At 38.7% G+C, this 24,385-nt stretch overlaps 1 protein-coding gene across 11 annotated transcripts in view; it reads right to left on the bottom strand.

The window, feature by feature from the left end:
- The window catches only part of plecb (plectin b), a 117,169-nt gene that overhangs the window by 42,394 nt on the left and 50,390 nt on the right, over positions 1-24,385 (bottom strand). For 2 of the 11 annotated variants that reach the window (XM_053494349.1, XM_053494350.1), the window contains exon 1: positions 11,981-15,870. The exons of 6 other annotated variants lie outside the window; for them this stretch is intronic. In XM_053494349.1, coding sequence (XP_053350324.1) covers positions 11,981-15,782 — 3,802 coding nt within the window. In that variant the 5' untranslated portion in view covers positions 15,783-15,870. Of the gene's footprint in view, positions 1-7,042; positions 7,128-11,980; positions 15,871-24,385 lie in introns of those variants that run through there. 3 more of the 11 variants (XM_053494351.1, XM_053494353.1, XM_053494362.1) reach the window with 3 other exon arrangements.

The raw sequence follows: 24,385 nt of genomic DNA, 5'->3' as shown, positions 1-24,385 counted from the left end.
TTAATATTTATAGTGACCTGAATCCACAGATCAGATGGCAATGTTGTATTAAAACAAGATTTGAGTATGAAGCACGATCTCCTAGCGACGGCATCAGATGCTGGAATCTCAAATGATTCATCTTACTGTTTGCGGGGAAAATCCCATGTGTCAGGCTTTTGGTTCCAGTTTATTCGACACAAAGCGACTCAGGATTACAGGAACAAGAAAGTGAGAATGAGGACTTATCTGCTGTCTCCCTCTAATGGAGATTTTTGTTAACGACATACTGAGACGCAGTTAAAAGGAGGTGCGGATACTTTGAGCTCTAAGAAACAATGCTCAATACGGCAAAGAGACAAGTCTTTGCAAGTGATCTCTTTGTTTGACGATAATGCAAACTGGGAAGGGTGGTGTCCGATCATGGTTGTATTCACACTTTCACGCCCAGGGTTTCTGCCATAGAGTCCAGTTCCATTACATCCCTGATGAAGCAGGTACTGAAGATGATTAAATAAATTTATAAATAAACAAATAAATAAACAAATTTGAATTTAGTTAACGGAAACGTTGAATTTTAGGAAGATTAATAACTGTTTCAGAAGCATAGACACTCTGTATGCTGTAACTTAGTCAGAACTTTAACTATAAACACTCACTTCCTTCATTCCTCTGTTATGGATGTCATTTTAAACATCTATAACATTTTACTTTTAACATATAGTTATTCAAATGCAAAGCTAATCAACAACCCACTAATTAAATAAATACATTTTTGTTACAACGTGTATACAAATATTAATCTAAAATATATGCTCATAGTTAAAAACACAAATCTACCCCACAAAGAGAACTTCAGAGACTGCATGAATAGCTGATTTTTTTCTTATTAGTGACACTTCAGAAATCCAACACTAGATGGCGAGAAAACATATAACACAACCACTTCTTACTCACTACCACCACATCCACTGGCACTATTCAGACTTTAATATTCAACTCATAATATACTGTATATACTGTAACACTAATAAAGAGTAAACAGCTTGTAGCACATAATGCTTTGAAAAGCTGCTGTTATTCAACATTTACAGTATAATTTCTAAAACCAAAGAAAAAGAAAAATTTATGTGCTATTTATCTCAATTCTGATATATTTTTAAATTATTATTATTATTATTAATATTATTAGATGTCACTTTTAATACACAAGGCCTTCAGGATTATGATAAAGCTTAATAATTGCATAGTAATGATTCAACTGATGAATGAAGTAACAGGAAATATAAATATGATCTTTATATGATATAATGATTTTATGGATTAGATAGAGCATTTACTTATTACAGTTTACAATCATAGTTACCATTATAGCCTCCTCATATAAAAGCAACATCTACACACCCCTGCTGTGCTGGGACCTAAAACAAAATAAGCATCAAATACATTTTCAATACAGCAGTGAGCCCTTCTGTATAATGAACTGTGTACAGCAAAAACACAGGGTCAACCTTGTTACATAACCTTAGAAATGTCATATAAACATAAAATAAACATATGCACGGTCTGATTAACACATTAGTGTTCCACCAATCAACTTTAAACAGTATACACCATAGCGCAGTCACGCAACAAGTCACACTTCCAAAACGCCCAAACGCCTCCTTAGGCACATCCCTCCCAATCCCATAATAATCACATGAATTGTACCTTACCTGTGCAACACATTTTGTTATATAAAAATTCTGATCTCTTTCCACAACTTATCGCATGCAAATAATTCTGCTGTTCATGAAACATTTCACATTTTTTAGCACTGTAAGCTTTCCCAAACGCCATGACAAGTGCTTTTGATTTAGCTTTACATGTTCTTTCACTCTCGTTGTTCCTACAGACACACACACACGCCTCTAGATGCGTCACTGGAACACAATAAACAAATTCGGCCAGTAGAATGGCAGCAGAAGAATCTCTCGTTTTTTTTTTTTTTTTGTCATCATTTTCAGAATACAAAATAATAGAAGCAAGTGTTTAAGGCTCTCTATATGATCCCTAACTATTTCAATCAGTTTACGTATACTGTAATTAACTCGTGACCTCAGGGTTTTATGGTTGTATCTGACACTATTTTAAAATAAGAAATAATGACATAAATGCCTTTATTGAGAAAGGTTTTATCTCTGTAATGCATTTTTTCTTTGCAGTCAGTATTTGAAAAAGAATTTATATATATATATATATATATATATATTTTTTTTTTTGTTTTGTTTTTTTGTTTTTTTGTTTTGTTTATATGTTAAAATTCTAAATACAGTATGCGCCATGAGAGAGATAAAAGTTAGACAAAACTACAAGGCATGTACAATACAATACAGTTCCAGTGTACTTGCTAGTTTTACAATGTGTAAACTTTCTGGCACAACAGAAGAACTATGCATTAGATAAAGGATACTATGGCTGACAGATAACGTTAGCTTGAAATTTGATTATCTACAATAAATGTGTAATAAACTTCTAGCTCAGGCACAGCTAGAAGATGTGCGAGGCAAGCTTGTGTAGATGCACCGATATGTGTATTGCAGGTTATAATGTATTTTAATACTGTTAATGTTTTACAACAAGGCGGCACGGTGTCGTAGTGGTTAGCACTGTGAACAAGGTTTTAAACAACATTTGTAGGTAAGCTTATTTTCTTTAGGAATAACTTCTTAGGACTAGTGTAAAAAAAATTCTTTTTTTTTAGGAAAAAGATCAGATATCGAAGAAAATGTCATGCAGGTCAAAAATAGAACAGAAAAATAAAAGCATATCAGATTATAATAAAGTCATAATTAAAAATATTGTTTAATGCATTATGCAATGCATTTCAGATAAATCCATAATTGCTAAATGTCCTGAAATTTTACATTTAAAGTATATTTAATATATATATATATTATTTGCCAGCTGAAATGTCAGGACTCGTCAGACAAAGAATTATATCACTGTTTAGGTCTAAAGTCTGTGGCTTATACAAATGTCGAGAAACCACTTCAGCTTAGGTATTTATTAGGGATAGAGAGAAAGTGTAGTGCATGGAGAGAGAGGCTGTGAAAAAGAGAGCTTTTATCCAGGTATGCGACATCTGTTGTGCTGGACACAGGAATCTTGCCCGACAGCAAGGTGTTGACAGGTTGAGTGCAACCCCGCGGCAAGACGTATATCTACATGTACAGTATGAAGCAATAATTACTACTACTGTCAAACGTCCTTAAAACAGGTAGGCTCAGAAAAGAAAGTCAAACTCCTTAAAACAGGTAAAATTCAGGCCACAAGGATATTTGTTTGTCGGGTATCATTTTAAAGTAAAAACAAAAATTAACTATGACTGACTAACTATATTTAGTCAGGTACTATATATATATATATATATAAATTATGTAAACATCACACACAGGTGGTCTAATAATGAGCTGTGGAAAAAGTACAACAAAGCTCATCCTATAATCCCTCCACGCCTGTGTCTAAAGAAGCAATGACAGCTTCTCTAGATAATGGCCTATGATGTTTTCAGGTTTCATAGTTCATTCAGTCAAGCTATTTACATGTCTACAACATTCATACTTAAGCTATTTTGAATACTTGCACAAATGTCAAATTATTATTTAAAAAAATCACTGTGAATGAATGTTGCATTGCATTACCTGTTCAACATGTATTACTGACTGAGACAGAGCACTTCAGCCCTATAGTGGTATTACCAATGGGAATGATGGAAAAGATTAATAAGATAGGAAAGAAACACTTTAAAAGGTTGATATAATACATTGAAAGAGGTTTTGATACAGCGTGATATACTGGAAAAACGGTTCATAAAGGCATTACAGAATTCACATATTTTAAGACATTTAAAAGCAATAAAATTTCATTGAGTAGACTATATTGTTCATTCTGTGCACCTCTGCTTCCTTTAACTCGACACTACCTCTTCTGTGTTATCCTTAATTAAGTAAGTGATTAAGTAATCATATGGATCAATAAAATACTTTATACAGTACCTTACTTAAAAGGGTATTTATTTATAAAATACTAAACGAAATCTGTCTCTCTTTATATAAAAACAGATAAGTAACGGTAACTAATAAGGATGAACTATTCATATCATGCACTTGCTCTTACCTTTTGTCATACGTTACCTAATTTCACTTAATGACATATAGTGACACTGAATAAAGCAATTATTTCTGATAGTGCCTAGCATTGCTAAACTGCTGCGTTTTATGTTTTGCTCCAACTGGTTTCAGCAACGGTAGTGACACGCAATGGTACCAGAATTAGTGAACAACAGAACTGGAGAGACTTAGAGGTCATTTCCCTCATTATTCTCAGTAAACTCAGAGCACTGACCTTATTTTTGCTTAAATACATATTCCTACCAATGTGTGAGTACAGAACAAACAAAAGGCTGACACTTACGTAATGTGATCTCATTCTCATGTGAATATGAGCTGTTAGGACAGTCACCGTGTCACATGGACTGCATCTTTGCTAACTTAGTTTCTCTTTCACAGAGAGGTGAGACCGAAATAAAAATCTCACACCGTATCGAGAATCTTTTGTAGAAAACCCACATTGCTGACATAGATACTGTGTTATCCAGGTTTATCTGATCTCAATGATTGCCTCAAGCAGGCGAATGTAGATAAATCTCCATCTATATAATTAGGTAGATTTTCAGACAGTCACTACAGTTTGTACTGTGATGGATGTCAACATTCTATGGCTAACTTGTGCTCTGTGAAATCTGAGCCGTCTGATCCCTCAACTGTAACTGTAGGAGGATATGTCCCTGAGGAGGTAATGAGGAGGTAAGGAGGAGGAGGTAAGTCCCTGACAGCTGCATAAAGGTGCATCACTTCTATGGTATGCATGTTATGCAGACATGAACATTAACAGCTCTGAGTTTTGTGCACTATTTCCAAATTATTTTCTAAAGTCTATTTCCCAAGAATGAAACTGACCCCCCCCCAAAAAAAAACGCAAAATGCAAAGATATTAGAAAAACATTAAATATATTATATTCAACGATCAGCCATAACCTTAACACATTCACACTGATTAACAATTATATACCAGCAAACTGGTGACAGGATCACGGGCACCCAAGGCTCCTTTATGATGAGAAGGAAAGGCTAGCCTGTCTGGTCCGATCGATCGGTCTGATCAAGTATCCATTGGATGCACCAAACAAACACAGCAGATCCACAGAAGCTCCACCCTGCAACCCACAGAACTCAAATAATCCACCCTAACATCCTGACGCACACCCCCAGAGGTCTTGTAGGACATGGAATACTGTCTACTCCAAAGGTGTCGCATATCTTACCAGAACAAAAAAAACAAGATATGTGTGTTTTTATCCTCCATTGGACTTCTTACTGAAAAATATTTTACTAACCCATCTACAAAATGCTGGGATTACTGGTCTGAATTTTAATGTTATGGCTGATCAGTGTATGTTAACCTCTACATAAAAAAGCAATGAATACTGTCTAGTCCAAAGGTGGAGAATACCATTCAAGCTTAGGTAGATGGAAATTCACAATGTGGTAGATGGTGGACACAAACAAAGACCTTGGGGAGTAGGAAAAGCAGCCACTCCCACTATCATTTACATTTTTTCACACTCTTAGAAAAAAGGGGCACTAAGCTGTTCCTACAAAAGGAATACAGCGTACTTTTAAACTGTATGTTACATAATTTGATAGTAATTAGAGAAGAGTTTTAAAGGTGCGACACATTCCCCTTCCGAGGTAAAATGCCAACGGTGCAAAGTTCTTCCATTGTGAATATCGGGAAAATGTAAAAATACATAGACAAGGGAACTCTACCCCTAGTAAGGGCAGATCTCCCAGAGGAGTTTACAAAGCTTGTCTCCTGTGTTGGGACAAATGGCAAATAGCTGTGGGGGTGACGATGTTCCCCAAAAGCACCAGGGTGAGGAATACTGATCACAGGGGACTAGCTAGCATTAGCACTGAAATAAGCCTAGGACAAGTTGGGCAGCAACAGGTGGAAGGGGACTGGGAGACAACATGAGTGCCACAGGGATTAGGGCTGGGTCCACACTAAAAACAATATACTCCAGTAAAATCTGGATAAAAAACACACACACCTTGTTTTTTGTTTTTTTTTCTGGTGAAGATATATGATACTTTTCTCATTTGCCATTTACTCACCCCTTTCCTAAACAACTCTCCCATCTGACCTGTTCTTTTCTGATGTTAATCTTAAAAGTGCTTTTACTGGAATCTCCCCTGACCACACCAACTGATGATTTACCCATGGACAAAGTAATCTGTTCAGCTGATCTTGATGGATTGTAAAACACATTCTAGAGAAAGGTGGAGAAACTCGAAATATTTAGTCCAACATAAACTTTAACCTGAGATGCAAGCTGATAAATAAAGCATAGGACAAAAAAAAAGAAGAGCCATTTATGCACTATGTTGTTTTCTACAGCTTCAGTTGAGGATTACCACCATGCTATTTCACAACCCAAGTAACTTGATATAAAACAAACACGGTCACCCCAATCCATAGACCGTAAGTGGCTTTAAAAAGAACATCACAACAATATACTAAGATAACAGAGGTAAGAGCATTTTTATGCCATCTGCAAACAATCCTAGAGAGCTGAGATTTACAGATGAATTCTAGCCTCCCACGCTTTATTCTGTACTCCTGAGCTTTGTTACTAAACGACTGACAGCTTGTTGAGCGCTTCGCCTGCTGCTTAGCTTCATATAGCTTAAAGCGGGAAAGTCACCGACATCAAACGAAGAAATGTAGGGAGGAAAAAGTCTCGAAATGTCACATGTAATTCAAGTCTCACATAGTGTAGATGGATTTAAACATGGAATAGAATTTCAGGCTGGCTGTCTAAAGGTCATGCTGATGCGACATGCATTTCCCCTCCTCCCGTGACCGTAACAACAATCAACTTGCTGCCTTTGCCAAAAAAAACCCACACAAAAATATGGACACAGACAAACGTTGACAACATCCAGTTGTGCTAACCTACCAGGTATGACCTTCATGAAGCAGGCTGTGTAGAGCGAGAGAAGGATGAAGAACGCAGGACTGGGGGAATGAGGGGAAAGGGAAGAGGCTCCAGTTTGTTTGGTGTTTGCTGCCCTGTTTCTCGCCTTCGTAATTTTGACAGCCTGTGCCTGCTGTTTGAATACATCAGCCTGCTCCCTGGGGCCTCTGCCATTAGATAGGAGGAGCAGTCTTTGGGGGTGGGCAAAGGACTTGGCAAGTGGCAAGGGATCCAGTAAGCAGGGTATTAGAGAGTGATATGGATATAAATATCAATTGACTAAAGTGCTCATGAAACTGATGAAGCCCACTTGACTTCAGAGGTCGAAAAAGAGATCAGACTGTCCTGAGAGGATGATGGAACTATTCTGTAAGATTATGTCACAGATCATCAGCTTTACTATGATTATCTGACCCAGGAAACCTGATCTGCACTTAATCCATCGATCACAAAGGATTACCTTATTTTTGCTCTGTTTATGCCCGAAGGTTTTAATATCATACCACCATTTTCATATTCTATATCAAATAGCATTGCCAAGCTCAAATAAAAGCAATACCACAATAAAATAAAATGCTTTTTGAAAATATGTTGTATCATTTCAACATACAGTACTTGGACACTTTTAATCATAATTTTCATGTATAATTTACTCCAAAGGCATTCTGCAATGACCGAGATCCCTGTTTCCCCCCACAGGAGTCCCTGCTGCCCAAGCAACCTCCCACTGTGCACAACAAACCCTAAATATAGCATGCTTTATAGCAATCCCATACCAACATATGGCCCTGTAAATAATGGTGCTGAAAGACTGCTTATTTTCCCACCCATTATCTCCTTCATGTTTATGCTGCCCCAGCAATTTACTTAAACAGGGTTCGTCTGCAAGGCTCGACCTGAATCAGACGTACTTTGATAATTAAAGCAGCATTCATTAGCATTTCCCTGCACTGTTCATTCCTAAAGCACTACCCAATAAACTATTAATAGGCTTAAAGTTAACCTTTCATGCTAGGTTAAAAATAGGTTCTAAGATCATTCATTCATTTATCCCCACTAAGTGCTTCATCCTGGTATGGGTCGCTGTGATTTCAAAGTCTATCCCTGGAACACCGGGCGTGAGGTGGGAATACACCCAGAAATAGACGCCAGTCCATCGCAGGGCATAACACACTCATTCATACCGAGAGGTATTTACTAAAGTCAGTTCACCAACTGGTTTATTTACCACAAAGACACAGAGAGAACATATACAGTAACATCACAAACAGTAACCCAAACACTACATCACCATTTCGTCACTAAGTTCAAAAATAATTCATCCAAAATTGATGATTCACATTATTTATTTAATATACAAACATAACATAGATCATGCATGAAAATGTTATTAATTAAACACTTCCAGGCAGAGAGGGAGCCATGAGTGAAGTCACTCATCCGATACTTGCCTGAAGGTATGAATTACCTTTGGTAACATGCCTTTGTCTGGTATATAAAGCCATTCCTCTGCCAAAGCTCAATTATTATTGAATGAAAAAGGCGTAAACACAAGGTCTCCACCAAAGCTTAAGTTATAAATGATCAGGCAGTAAAAGCAACAAAAATGGACTATCGTCTCATGTGCAGCATGAATGGATGTAAATTTAAAGCACTGAATAGAATCCAGTTACCTCAGGGAGTGAACTCCCAAATGAAGAATACAAATAATAAATCAGCATCACAATAAAATCCCTGATTTTACAATAACACTGGCCAAGTCTGGATATCTCATGCAATCTAAGCGCTTTATGCTGGTAAAACAATGTCAACTTGCTAGCTATTTACTCATGTTTTGAAAGATGATCCGAATAAGCTAGTAATAACAGCATGGTCCTAATACATACTGATTGTAGCCTCGATGGAATGCAATGACAGCCTGGAACAGACTAGCTCATTCTAGCCTCTACTTATTGTATTGTGTTTTACACTATAATTTAAACTGCCTCTAATGGTGTTTTATAAATGAAAGCTCTTTCTCATAGACAGTAAGGAAATAAGAGACTTGTTTTTTGTTCACATAAATATGACAACTAATAAAAACTATTATTTCATCAGTTCTAGAAAATGAACTATGACTGTACTGTACATCTGCATGATTAAACAAGACAATGTGCACCAATCAGCCATGAAGTTACAATGCGAAACATTAAGTCCAATATTGTGTAGGTTCCCCTTGTACCACTGGAGCAGCTTTGGCCCCTCAGGGCATGGCTCCATGGGACCTCTGGGGTGTGCTCTGGTGTCTGGCATCGGAACGTTACTGACTGATCCTTTGAGTGCTGCGAGTTGTGGAGTGGAGCATCTGTGGATCAGACTTGCTTGTGCAGCACATCCCATGGATGCTCAATCGGATTGAAATGTGGGGAATTTGGAGGCCGATCAACAACCCTGATCTCTTTCCCTGCTAAGCCACATAGGGTGTGATGCACAGAGTGTTCCATTCTTTCTAATGTGGCCAGCATTAACATTTTTTTTTTAGCAATTTATCCTACATTAGCTTCTTTGTGGGATCAGATCGGGCAGGCTGGCGTTTGATCCCCACAGACATGAATGAGCTTTGGATGCTCATGACTCTGCAACTGGTTTACTGGTATATGATTGATAATCAGTGTCCTTTATAGGATTCTGTGGAAAACTGATGGAAACACTTACAGTATCCTGGTAGCAAAAGACAAATTTACCGAATGGCTGTAAAGGTGTATTGCTTTAAAGTCAGTCCACTAGGTATGGATAGGCTGCAGAACTGTTCTCAACGTCTTAAAGGTCAGGCGCATATTTGCCTTTATGATTCCAGCCATGGATGACTCATCCTCTAAACCACAATCATGTGGTATGGAAGAAAAGAGTGACTTTCATCCCACTTCTGGACATTTGACAAGATCATAAACATTCAGAAATGTAGTGAGTGGGCAGTTACTGCAACACAAAGTAGCATATCTGAGGCGTGACACTTACTCAGACAGCCTGATTCTCAGCGTGCACGTAGGCAGTCAAATTGCAGGTCTCACTAAGAAGACACTGTACACAAAACAGGACGGCACCCAGGACACACAACAAGGAACTATCTAAATCACTTTCATTTTCTGCGTTGTTTAATAGAATCAGATCATCACGGATCTACACAAAGCTACCTAAACAAACTATTTGTCGGAACAGCAAACTGATCTCCTCTGGATGATATTTCTAGGAAGGAAGAGCAAATTAAAATGACTCCATGGAAAAACTGCATGTGGCTGCTAACATTTCCTGTCCATGACCCATAATCTCCAAGTTTCATGATTCAATTTGGACATATTTTCCAACTGAATCTAGATCCAAGGAGCTTGAAATGGAAGCTATGTTCATCACAAAAACTTAAAAGTTTTTACACACTTCAGGTCACACCAAATGTTGCACACAGTGGTGATGATGCAGTAGGGGGCAGCAGACAGTTAGCAAGGTTAATGTACTGTTTTTTGTGGGAGAGCAGACCATCAGAGTGTAACAACCTGTAAAAAATTGTGATCTTCACATGTGACTGGATAAGAACTAACACTGGACAAGTTATAGTTGACCAACTCTAGGTGTGCCAGAAAACAAACACGCCCATCAAGATTTGCGAGCTACTAGAGTCACTACACACGCTCTGCCTCGCCCATAAGCATGTTCTGTACACACACACTTTTAGCCATCATTACACTAAAGTCTAAATGCACAGAGACCCAGTATTACAGACATTTAAATGTGACAAAAAACAGCTGCCATTCCAGAATTTTTTTTTTGCAAAACGTGTTGCATGCACTGAGAAAAATGATAATTTATAAATTTATTTATTTCAGAATTATTATTATCATTATTGTTGATTTGATCTGTGCTACACAGTACGCTTTGTAGCACAACATAAGCAAGCTATCATGCAGGACTAACTTTTAAAAAGGAAAACCAGAAACCACTGATCACAAACCACAAGACAAAGATAAACACACTAACTTCCTAAAAAAAGGGGGGTAGAAAAATGCTGAAGGCACATTTTTTTTCTGCTGCACTGATAATCTCAAAGCAGAGCAAAGCTGGGGGCTTTAATACCTTTCTTCTGGATGAGTCAAGGGTTGGGTCATTTCCGGTATGAGAAACAGAGAAAGTAGGAAGAGATTCCTGCACTAACATTTACTGCTGGAAATCAGCTTATTATCAGGCATTTACAAGCAAGTTTAAATACCTGTTTTAGAACTAGAATATCCAACTATAAATCACACAGTATAAAACGTTCAACTTTGCAATGGAGCCAACAAATCAACCTGATTTTTGGGTGTGGATGTGGTATGGATTGATGCCAGAGAAGCATTTCATGAAATGCTGTTCATATCCATTGGATAACTCCAAACTAGACCAGCAGGTCGGCTGTGCAAACGCACAAGAGCTAAGCACAAGAGTGTTGTAAAGTGGTAAGCATGAAAAGCTTTTAAAAAATAAATAAATGTAAGATTCATTCAATTTATTTGATGCACTTATTAGACTACAGTTACTCTGCATGCTGCTCCCTAAATATATATCTGAACCATAACAACAATTGGAAATGACAGCACTTGCAAAGCACAGCTCATGGATTTTTCTCTTTATAGCAATACTTAAAGTACTACATCTTTAGACGAGAATTTAACAAAAAGCTAAAAAAAAAAAAAAAAAAGTAAAAAAAAAAAGCCAATCACTCCCGGGAACAGTGCACATATTGTACTTTCCCTTAAACATAGTTACTAAACTGAGTAACCTAATTACTGAACAAACGTGGACACCCCTTATGACAACTTCATGCTAGTCAAACTGACCCTCCCACACTGTTAAAGTACTACTGTCAATGGCAGTGACACATGCACAAGAATGAAAGAAAAGATACAATACCTTCTAAAAAATTTGGGAAGGTTTTAGGCTCTGGCTCATCCAGAGAATGGTCCCAGGTGACCTCCTTGACAGGACTCTTAAAGACAGCACGCTCTTTAGCCAACTCCTCCAAAACATCATAGTCCAGGTCATCTCCTGGAATCTCAGGCACGGGTGGTACAACAGGTTGGCTTCCATCTGCACTCGGAGAAGCAACTTGCTGCTGCACCTCAATCACCTCCTCTACTACAACTATTTTCTTTCGCATGGCAGCTTCTTCCTCGGATAGCGCTTGTTTCTCCTCAGCAGAGAGAGGGCCAGTGACAAGCTGTTTAATGGCCTTGCTCTCACACAGCACCTTTTGCTTCTCTCCTCTACTGTGTGTGTCAGGAGTGGTTGAGTGTTGTGCAACACTGGGAGGATCCCCGTGCTCAGGGTAGGGGCCGGCCTGTGCTGAGGCTGCTGCTGACGCTTGGGCTGTGGGTGCTTCCCTCAGTCGCTGTGAGGAGGATGTTTTTCCTTTCAAAACCTCCTCTTTTATTTTTTCAGCAGAGGGCTGAGCTGGCTCCACCTCCCCTTTGTGTAAAGGGGCCTCGCTCTCTACAGCTGCTGACTGGCTGCTTTCGTCAGAGCAGATTTTAGGAGACTCACTTTTTGCAAATGGTTCAGACCCTTGGTTGGGAAGAATTTTAACTGCAACCTGGGCTGTCACCATTTCCTCAGCTGCATTGATTCCAGCAGCTGATGACGGAACTTGTTTGTCAGCAGCAGTCTGCTTTTTCTTTTTTCTTTTGGAAGACTTTGAGGCAGCGTCTGCTTCTTTCGTCTTTGAATCTTTAGATTCTGTTTCTTCCATTTTTTTGATTGGTGGTGGTGTTTGCTGGATTGATGTCAGCTCATGCTTAGTTATCTTTTTCACTTGTGTAGTTTGTGTCACAACTTTCATTTCTTCATGAATAATAACTTCTTTCATTTGTTCAATAGTAGCTGCATCTGAAAGTCCACACACTGGATCAGTGCCATGCTGCAGCATCTTATCAGTTGTAGATGATTCCTGAGATTGAATTTCTTCCATTTTGGGAGCATTAACTTGAATAGGCTTGATATGTGTGGATGCAATTTGTGTGTCTTTTGTCTCTTTAGTACCAGATGTCTTCTGTGACTTCTTACGCTTCGGAACATTGCTTGATAATACAGTCAAAGGTGCTGATGGGGGTACGGCTGAATCTGCATCAACATTACCGGTCTTTTCCTCCAAGGGTGTTTCAGACGTTTTCTGGGCAAGACATACCTCTGTTTTTTCTTGCACAAAGTCAACCACATCATTTGCAACTGTTGCATCTTCATTTGGTTTGAAAGCATGTGCCACTCCTGAACCTAAAGCTTTGCCAGTGTCACCTTTGTCTTTTATTTCCTTGCTATGTTCACTTTTAGCCAAATCCGGTTTATTTTTTGTTTGTGCCTCCAGTTCCGGAACAGCAGAAGCTGCCAAGGAGATACAAGTTTCTTTATTTTGGGACATTTCATTTTTAACTAGATGCTCCTGAGAACTCTTCGCCTCTATCACTTTCAGTGTTTTTCCCTCTTGTTTTTTAGTTTGAGGAGGAACAGCGGCATCCTTAGGTAGCTTACTGGTGACTATTTCCTCTGTGTCTTTACTTTTCAATTCCACTGGCTGAAAAACAGAAGTGGATGAACAAAGACTTTTTTCGGTATTTTTGCTCATTTCATCCTTGGCTGGTTGGCTTTGAATATTCTTTGCCTTGGTCATTTTTCCTGCTTGTTTTTTAGAAGAAAGAGGCACTGAGGTCTCTTTAGTTGGCTCACTACTGATGAGATCCTGATCAGCAGAAGCTGCCATGGAGATACAAGTTTCTTTATTTTGGGACATTTCATTCTTAACTAGATGCTCCTGAGAACTCTTTGCCTCTATCACTTTCAGTGTTTTTCCCTCTTGTTTTTTAGTTTGAGGAGGAACAGCGGCATCCTTGGGTGGTTTACTAGTAACTACTTCCTCTGTGTCTTTACTTTTCAATTCCACTGCCTGAAAAACAGAAGTGGATAAACAGAGACTTTTTTCCGTATTTTTGGTCATTTCATCCTTGGCTGGTTGGCTTTGAATATTCTTTGCCTTGGTCGTTTTTCCTGCTTGTTTTTTAGAAGAACGAGGCACTGAGGTCTCCTTAGTTGGCTCACTACTGATGAGATCCTGAGAAGCTTTGGACTTAGCCTTTGGTTCTACTGGGTCAATAGTAAAAGTTGTTGTGGATGTGCCTATTTTGGTATTTTTGGGCATTTCATCCTTGATTGGATGCTCTTGATCAATCTTTACCTCAGCTACGGTCACTTGTTTTTCAGAGGGAATCACAGAGTCATCCTTGGCTGGCTGGGAGACTTCTGACTTTAATTTCACTGTCTGTGAAACAGTAGGTATGGATGATACAGAGATATGCGTTTCTGTATTTTTGTATATTTTCTCCTCAACTAGATGTTCCGTAACATTCCGGGTCTTGATGATCTTCAATGTTTTTTCTACTAATGTTCCAGAATGAGAAGACAAAGAGACAGCCTTGGGTGCCTCACTGGTGATGAGTTGCTGACAGGTTTCTTTATTTAGGGGAATTTCCTCTTTGACTGTATGCTCCTGAATATTCTTGATCTTGTTCACTATCAGTGATTTTTCCATTTGTCCTTTAGAGGACGAGGAAGCATTGGTATCTTTGGCTGTCTTGCTAATGATGGTTTCTTGTAAGGCTTTAGCCTTTGGCTTCATTTCTGCTGACTGTGAAGTAGATGTTTTTACAGAGATGCTCGTTTCTACATTTTGTAACATTTTATCCTTGACTAGTTGCTCCTGAGTAATATTAATCTTGGTCTCTTTCAATGTTTGTTCCACTTGATCTTTCATGTTTGGTGTCATAGAGACATCTTTGGCTGTCTTGGTAATGATGAGTTCTGGGGAGGCGTTAACACGGACCTCTTCCTCTTTGGGTTTACCTGCTTTGCTAGTCAACATTGAGGCTTCTAATACAGCTTTTTCAGCAGTAACAGCAATTTTGGCTGCAAGAGCCACATTTTCCACGGTCTTTGGTGCACTTGTCATCAGAGATGCCCCGCTGGTTTTCTTGTAGCTGTCAGGCATCTTCTGTTCCAAAGTTGATGTTGCACTGCTAAGTTTAACAGGTGGCTGATGGGAAATTGTGGTAGTCTTCTTCTTGACACTTTGGTCTATGTCTTGACCACCTTGAAACATGGACTGAACTTGGTCCCTAGATTCCCTTGATGGCCTGGATTTGCTGTAATCAACAGTAATTGGACGTCCTCTAAACCTTGATGTTTTCTCATTGGGCATGACATCATTCTCAGTTTGCATCCTCTTGTGACGGTACCCCTGTCTTTCCAACAGAGACTCCTGGCTTTCTGCACCCACTTTTCCCGGTTTGGGAACATATGAAGTTGGACCCTCTACAGCCTGCACTCGTGCAGTCTTCTGAACAATGGACAAGGTAGCAGCTGGCCGCCGCACTCTCTGCAATGGAGTGGGCACGATCTCAGGTGGCAGATGTAGGTAGTCACGCAAGTAAACAATACCTTCATTAGTAAGATACCAATAAAAATGCCTCCAAGCAAAAGTCTCCCTTACAAACCCTCTGGATTTCAAGGAGCCCATTGCTCTAATCACCTGTAGGTTTCCCACCTCTGGTATCTCAGGGTGCTTTATTTGAGGGCGCTTGTCTTTCTTGGCCACCATTACACCATCGCGGAAGAGCCTTTCATAAATGGCCCTCAGGTTATCAAGAGGCATCAACATTCCAGCAACCATTGTGCTTTCCTTAAACCTGCCTCGGAGAGCTTGAATAAACAGAAATACAGCAGCCACTAACCAAGGACAAGCAACTTACTCTATGACTCACTCTTCTCTCTCTAGAAAGGTCCAGTGGCAGAGCCGGCTACCACGTGCTTCCAGTTGAAAGAAAAAGAAGGTGTAAAAAAAAAAAAAAAAAAAAAAGATCCTGCTGAATATGGTTATCCTCGTTGTGATGTTCACCTCTCAACTCCTTAGGGATCAGGTCAGTCTTCTTAAAGAATAAAAATAAAAACTCTGAAAGCAAAGTCAAAGGAAAATCCTTTCCCTCCTTTGCACTGCCTGGATTGGAAGTGAAAGAAAACTGGACTGCCAGACCAGCAATGACAGAGACAGGGGGTGTGTACAACAGTGAGGCAGCACTGCACACCATTCAGCCCCTCCTACCTCTCGCTCACAGAGAAAGAGAGAACACTATGAGCGAAATGTTCCCCACATAAACTATTAGCAGTTGTGGTCAGATTGACTTAGGGAAAAAAAAAGTAAAAAAAGAAATGAAGTCAAGATTGGAAAAATAAAAAGAATTAAACAAAATCCCACAGACTTGCCTAAATGCATGTAGGACAAGATCTACAGTAAGTGTAGCTTGCCACACACTTGTACAATCAAGCAGTATAAACACTCCCTGGTGTGTCAGATTTTCTTACACTACAGGACGTGAGCTAGCCAATGAGGAATGAGACTAAGAGAAGGGAGTCTCCCTTAAGGCATACTATATTAGAAAGAGGTATCCGTCATTCACACCCACTCTCATTTAACCAAGTTTACACACTTTATATCGTATGACGAGACTTTTGCCCTAGAGACACTACAGTCTTTCCTTGGAAAAAAAAAAAAAGTCATACAAATGAAATAGTAAAGCCTGTGGTAGTAAGGGTGTCAGCTCTTGGGCTCTCAGTTAAGAGATAAGATTATCCTCACAAAGGTGACATGAAGAATTATACGCAAACAAATGTGACTGGAAAAGGCTTAACCATAGCGCTTCAAACAAGAAGTTAAGTATTTTTTTCTCTGATTACTTTTCTTAACAATTTTGTCCTTATAATTACTATTAAATTATATACACACAGTAACAAAACAGATGTTGACATTCACTTGTATTTTTTAAGTGCTCTTGGTAGTAGCCTGAAGTGATGCAACTGGTTGAAAGAAGGACTAAAGAGTTTTACTGTCTCAATATAGCCAGCGAACTCAAAGTGCCTATGAGACACATCACTAAATAAAGACCTGTTCATTGGAGCTAACCTTTCTTAGCAACTTGAAACAAGAGATTCAGTTTCACACCCCTTGATACGTTTTGCTCTTTACATCTGTCTCTGCATTTATCTGTCACTCTGAATGGTGATGACAGAAAAGTTGGAATTGGCACTAGAAGCAGTCCAAAATATACCTTTGGGCATTGTAATAATTTCACGATTTATTGACAATGGAAAGGAAACACAGCAAGGATCAGATTTAATTTATAACTGTTGTAGTGAAATATGCTCCAAAAGATTCAGCATCTGTTTGAGTTGCACATACAAACTCTGAATAGTGGCACGATAATGCAACACCATCAAACAGAACTCTTAACCCTGCTATTCAGCTTAGATTAATTACACACCACTGCCATACCTCTAATTATAATCTTTCCTCTACCCAGCTGCATAGCTGTTATTTTTCTTAGCAGCTATATTTTGATGATACATTTTAAAAAAGAGCATGCACTCAAACAACACCTCAATATGGTGATGAGATATTAATATCTTTATCAGGAAATACAAAAATAGTACTAGTCTAACTATACATTGTCCATTTCATTGTTCTTAAAGCTGCTGGGGACAGGTTATACTAATTATAATAAATATATTTTACAGATGAGGCAAGTTTCATATTGGGAACAAGCCTTTTCTATATTTAAAATATACGTGAATTTACGGCTGTTTAAAGTGCAAGATCAACAGCTCAAGAGAAGGTGAGAGGTTCAAGCCCCAGCATGGCCAAGCTGCCACTGTTGGGCCATTAAGCAAGGCTCTTAACCCTCTCTGCTCCAGGCATATCATATCAGGGCTGACTTTGCACTCTGACCCCAGCTTCTTAACAAACTGAGATACGTGAAGAAAGAATGTTCCTGTCCTGTAATGTATATATGACGAATAAAGGCTTCTTCTAAATATTTACAAGGGTTGATCTTAGAGGAATGCAAGAGTTTCAATTTTCCAAGCATGCTATTCTTTAACTTTAAATTTTATGGCATAGAGAACTGCATAATGAGATGCTTTAAAACAAAACTGGTCACACAGGTGAGCATTGTGTTGTCACACAGGTGAGCATTGTGTTGTAACACACCCCAACAAGTATTTCACAAATTCTTAACCTGACAGGTCATAACTAAGCACATGAAAAACTATTTCGCAAAGGGCCACACAGATCAAGTGAAAGGTAAAAATCTTACACTTTTTACCTCAAGGCATGCTTTCCAGGCAGAAAGTCAATGCTTGTGAAGAAATATAGATATGACTGAGCATGTTCGGCATGAACACACATAGACATTATGGTTTACACAAAGCCTGTATGAACACACATGAAAATGATATGTAGACAACTGACGACACATCATAATCTAGATGTCGGCTGGTTTAATCCAGGGCGCTGTACATACTTATCATGTAAAATAACCGTACTACCAGTGAGTAAAATGTCATAGAGCTTAGTGTTTCACAGGTCCTTCCCATGTCTCTATTTTGTTCTGAGTGGTTTCCTCCTCCATCTCAAACATATAGTATGCTGGCACAGTAGTAAGATCAACTGTAAACTGCCTTTAGGAGGGAAGGGGTGTGTGTGCCCTACAACAAACTGGCATTCCGGCTGTATTTCTGATTTGCATCAGAAGGGAGGGAAGTTCTGGATCCTACCATGACCCCTAAGCAAGATATGGCAGTTACTGAAGGGAAATAGATGAATGAATAAATGAATGCGCTACATTGGGATTTGATCAGTGCCATGATCAACATAATAGATGCAAATTCATAAGTAATTATATGAATGACTTTATGCTGTGTTGAAGGATGGAGTAAGCAATCATTGTTTCTTTTGTGTTACTGCATTTACAACAATAATAATAATTTTAATAATAATAAAAACACAGCTTATTTGTTAGAAGGCTTTCACATTGCACACAGGATCAAACTTCCATCATTGTGCTTTAACAACACTACAGAAACGTATTGGCAGTATCGTATCCTTCTTAATTATTTAGATTAGTATAAAAGAAAACCCAACCCAGATAGTGTTTTCTAGTAACGCAGGGAATAGAAGAGTCCCGGTTTCCCAGAACAGATGCGTCAGTGCTGCGACTCGGGGACTGCTACTGTAAAGGCTATACATTTCTCCAGGGTCAGTTTGTTGTGCAGTCAGACAACTGAAGGATTCCAGCAGCTGGGGTGTAATTAGAGTAAAGCTCTTATTATAATAGCAAGCAATCATTTTAAGCGTTTTTCATAGACCTGTGCTGAACGAGATCATTATAATTTCTCCAATGACTGAAAAGCATTCTATATATACATATTTTTAATAAAATATAAAATTTGTAATAAAATAGATACGAATAGAAATAAATAAAATAATTGCTAAAAGATCACCAGTATTGTGCTAGTATAGTGTCTAAACAGAGCCTGTGGACAGTCTATTTTGCATGCTTTTTGCACATACTGTATGTAATAAGTCACACAGGTTTCATTCTGTATTCATATGAAAATTTGGCCTGATGCTGGCATCCACACTTCATACATTTTAATGACTGGCCTGGCATGAGCTCTTACGCTTACCAAAAGAACAAATTGTTCCGTTAGAGGCGTATCTCTCTCGTGTATAGACAAATTTAAACTTTTTCGGAGCACAAGAGGAAACAGACCTGCTTTAAAAGTCTAAATACACAAAAGCGCTTTCGCATATTTGCATGATATGACTTGCAAAATTCACCTCAATGCAAATTGTAATGCATTCAGCTCTTGCTTTCATTTTGATATTATTTGGCCAGTAAGATAAAGTAATAGTGCGTTCCTCTGATAGGAAACACAAATAAAATCAGCATCTAGTGTAAGGAATTCTACCAGGCCTAGATTTCAATATACAGGTATACCTGTACTGTACTGTATATAATAACATACATATGGTAAAGGATGATTTGTTTTGTGAAATCACCTAATCATTTAGCTACGACATCACAAATATAAAACATCCAGATTCTGGAATTTATTGTACTACACAATAGAACAAGTGGTGAAGTGGTCATTAACATTTCGTTTAGAACTCAGTAGCATGGTTATTTTAAACAGGTCAGCTGCAGTGCTCAAAAGGAAAGCATGCTCATCACTCAGGTCTCACCTTCACCACAGCATGGACTAAATGCCTAAAATGCATGCACTTGTGTTTTTATAACCTTCTCTGGGGCTTGCTGGCCTACTAACCTTTCCTCTCTCCTATGTGAGTGAGAATTTCACCAAGTATACCTTTTTCAGATTAAATAATAACAGTATTGTGCCTATAGACCTTCACATTAACTTACATCAGCCTAAATGCTGTAAAATGATCCTGGGGGACACAAATAAAAAAATTCACTCTATTGCTAGTGAGATAACGCCACAGTCAGTTGAGGCAGGAATTCAAGGAATCCTAGTCATTTTGGGAGTCTACAAGGTCATCTTTGTGGAAGAGGGCAGTCCCTCCGAATTCAGCCGCCCTGTGTTATGTGGTAGCGTGTCAGATGAGCACACGCTGGACTTAACCCTCCTGAGTAGGTAGTTGTTGTGGGATAGGCATGAGATGGCTTTTGGGCAGTAATTGGATAATGAAATAATTGTGGAAAAATAATAAAACCTGGAAAATACAGTTCAGTTTTAGTCAATCATGCATTAAAAAAACAAATGAATAAATGCAATTTCCTCCAGGGTGGGGCAAGACAAGTGGAACCAGTTAGTACAGACTGTAGGTTGATAATATTTAGGGCTCAGGCTAATAGTCATAATAGGATTGACCACTAGAACAGCCCTAACCGGCTGGACAATACAGCTGCAGGTGAATACTGTGACTAATATCCTGTGGTACCCCGGGGAACTAAACACACATAAACAAAAAGCAGATGCACACACAATTATTTTATGATTATTATTGAAAGGAAGCATGCTTAATCTACAATACATTCAACTAATCACCCACTGTGCTACCTGTTTACAGTCTACAATAGCATAGTGGTTTTTGTTTGGTTTTTAAATGCGTATATTGATTGTGATCGGCTGCACATTTTCTTTAATAATGAACCATCTAGATCGTTTACAGTACAAAGAGAGCACAAAAGAACTAATTGTGGGAGCAATCAGGCAACACTGGACTGGCAAAAAAACAAAACCTTTCAGTGTACAGGTTTAGATGCAACACACCTAGAGGTTACAGACATGCAAAAATAAAAATATTGAAAAGTGAGACAAAGCAGAAAATGCAAAAGGGAGAAAGGGAACTTGTTACCTTTTTTTTTCAAAATAAAATTCTTATGTTCATGACAGACAGATGTGAGAGCTGAGCAAAGGTTATTAGCGCAATGGCAAAGAATTTTTTTTTAATGCAATATAAATAAGTAAAAAAGGCATAAATAATGCGAATAATTAAAATGAAGTGACAACAGTGCAAATAGAAGTAATTGTGCAAATTACTTCAGACAGAACATATTCAGATATGGTAAATCCACTTAAACACTTATTTTAACTAAATACGTGCAAACCAAGCACCATCTAATGAATATTTCTTCCATAAGGACAATTTGGAACTCCTGTAACCTTACGCTTCTTTAACCTTAGGCTAAACCACCTACAATAAGGTTATTTGCATATAAGCAGTTACAAGTGATCTTCACGTTAACGTTCTGCATGAACACAAACAAGCTAGCAATTTACAATAGAAAATTATGTTACAATTAACGCTGCAACATAAAAGGACGCTCTTTGGGAAAGGCTGAATTTTACTTTTAATATTTTAACATTTGTGTAGAGGACCACATGCGCACGTGTCTGTGCAGTACAAAAAGACAGAAAGTCATAACAGCTACATAGAACCTTCTCCTGCTACAGCACATACGGAAAAATAGTAAAAATGACGTCAAGTAAAAATCACAAGTCTGTGCTGTGTTCTCCACAAAATGAGTCATAGGACGCATCGACTTCTCCTTTTCCAGGATGGAAAGAAATACAAAGTTAAAATTTATCCCTGATGGTTTAAAACCAACACGAATCCAGTCACTCTCTCACTTCCTGTCTTTGTTTCTCCCCATTCTCCTTAAATTGTAACCACACCTACAGCACATAAGAACTGTATGGCACATTTAGCAATTATACAGATTGTTTTATCCCTCATAATTCTGCAACACCATAAAAAAAAAAAAAAGTTTTCATTGCATTAGTTATTTTTTTTTGCACTCTCGTTTTATGTGTTCTTGGCTACTCTAATGTTACTAATGAATCTCAGCTTTGGAGTTGCTGGTACATGGCGTGCATACAGCAAAAGCACATGCACGCACAGACACACGCACACATGCGCGCACACTCACACACACACACACACACACACACACACACACAAAGCTTTGTATGCATTAAGTAGCTGCAGAAGTTGGATCTCATATGAGGTTAGAGGGAAATGTGAAACAGTCCTAAGTTTTCCAGCTACCCTTGAGGGAGCCTCAAAGAGAGGCTGAGCTAAATGAAGGCCAATGCTCAAAGCAGGAGAGATGTGGCACTCGGCTCACTCGAACTAAGCAATGAGAAAAAAATCTGCTCTTAATCAGTCTGGATCTGGGCCTTCTGAAATTTAGATCTGATGCCAGAGATTCATGAGAATTTAATGCAGAAAGTCTATGATGGGAGCTGAAATGACTAAAGGTTCCAGAACCACAACGGAAATAAGCAAAAGATGGTTCAAGTGAAAAAAAAAAATAATAATAATTTTAAAAGCAAGGATTTCTGCTAAATTGTAAGGTGTGTTTTCAATGTGTATTCACATACAGTCAAGAGCACACTAAACTCTTCCTACCTTTTTTGCTGCTGCGCCAGAAACGGTCTCCTAGAATATCACCCATGCTCAGACAACTTTGCAGATCAAAATGGTTGTATAAAGTCTCTTCCACTTCACAAGACCACCACCCACATCCCTATCTTGATGGTACCGACCCGTTCCTACCAGGCTGTCTAAAATCTGTTGAATGGGTGAGGAACCGGAGGTAGGTTAGGAAAAACGGGAGGGAATCCTGAGAAAAAAACAAGAGCTTCTTTTCTTCTTCTCGTTCTCACAAATACACAGAGGCATGGACTCCATAAATCTGCCTGGGCCCCCATCCCTTTCTATTGTACTAAAGACCATACATCTACTAGCACCACACCATAGGTTGACAGACACTGACTGCCTTGCCTTGTTCACAAGTATAAAATGAAAAACTGTGAGCGAAAACAAGCACAAAGGAAGGCATTTCACATGTTAAGGCCACAGCAACCCAGACATCATAAAATGTAATAAAATGTGAACCGAAAGTATAACTGTGGTGTAAGAACACTAGCATGAAATTACAATCCTCCCCTGATTAGTGTCGTGCACAGTAATTCTTGAACGAGAACGTCAGAGTGAAAATAGTGGTGGAGAAACAGTTACTATACCATGCAGTGCTGCAGACACAAGTGTTATTACCATAGAAACCACACAATCGGTCTGCTCTTTACTACTGTAGCAACTCCTGCTTTAATGAAGTGTGTTACTATCCTTTCAGGAAGTGAAAGCTGATGTTGTCACTAAACAAATTATTCATGCCAAAGAAATCTGCACTCCATGTGTTTCGAATGTGGTATGCCACGCACATCTGTGAAAATGCCTCTCCAACTTGAGTTTAAACATGGACACGTTGTTGAGAATGAACCAGGGGTGGGCAATAGGACAAAGATAACGTCTTTAGGGCTGAACAATCTGATTAAAATAATCATATTGTAATAGCTTTTTAACATCACTCACTCGCGTATGTACTGCGTTATCCAATATGCACGGTTGCAGGGGTCTGCAGTTTATCCCACGAGACTTAAGGTACTGTACGAGGAGGTTTACAACTTGAACGGGGTGCCAAACCATCTCAAGGCACAGACATAAACACGCTTATTCACACACTACAGGTAATTTGCAAACGCCAGTTAGCCTACTCTGCAGGTCTTTGAACTGTTGGAGAAAAGGAAACCCACCAAGCACAGGGAGAACATGCAAACCGCACGCACACAGACCCAAGGCATCCAGGAATCCGACCCGGAGCCTGGAGGTGCAAGGCGACAGTGCTAACCACTAAACCACCATGCCACCACGATTTAAACTGGGATATTTTAATATTTATTCATCAACTTAGACTTACAGTAAATTATTGACAACCGCTACATAAATTCCCTGGACAGGGACTGCGTATATTATCTATAACAAATTGTAGTCTTTGCAGTTAAATAATTGCACATGTCCTTATTGTGATTTCGATTTTTAAATGTGTAGCACTAAGACATGATACTTTT

The sequence above is a fragment of the Clarias gariepinus genome, chromosome 4 (assembly GCF_024256425.1).
Source record: "Clarias gariepinus isolate MV-2021 ecotype Netherlands chromosome 4, CGAR_prim_01v2, whole genome shotgun sequence".
NCBI lineage: Eukaryota > Metazoa > Chordata > Actinopteri > Siluriformes > Clariidae > Clarias > Clarias gariepinus.
This window is presented reverse-complemented; position numbering and strand designations above follow the sequence as displayed.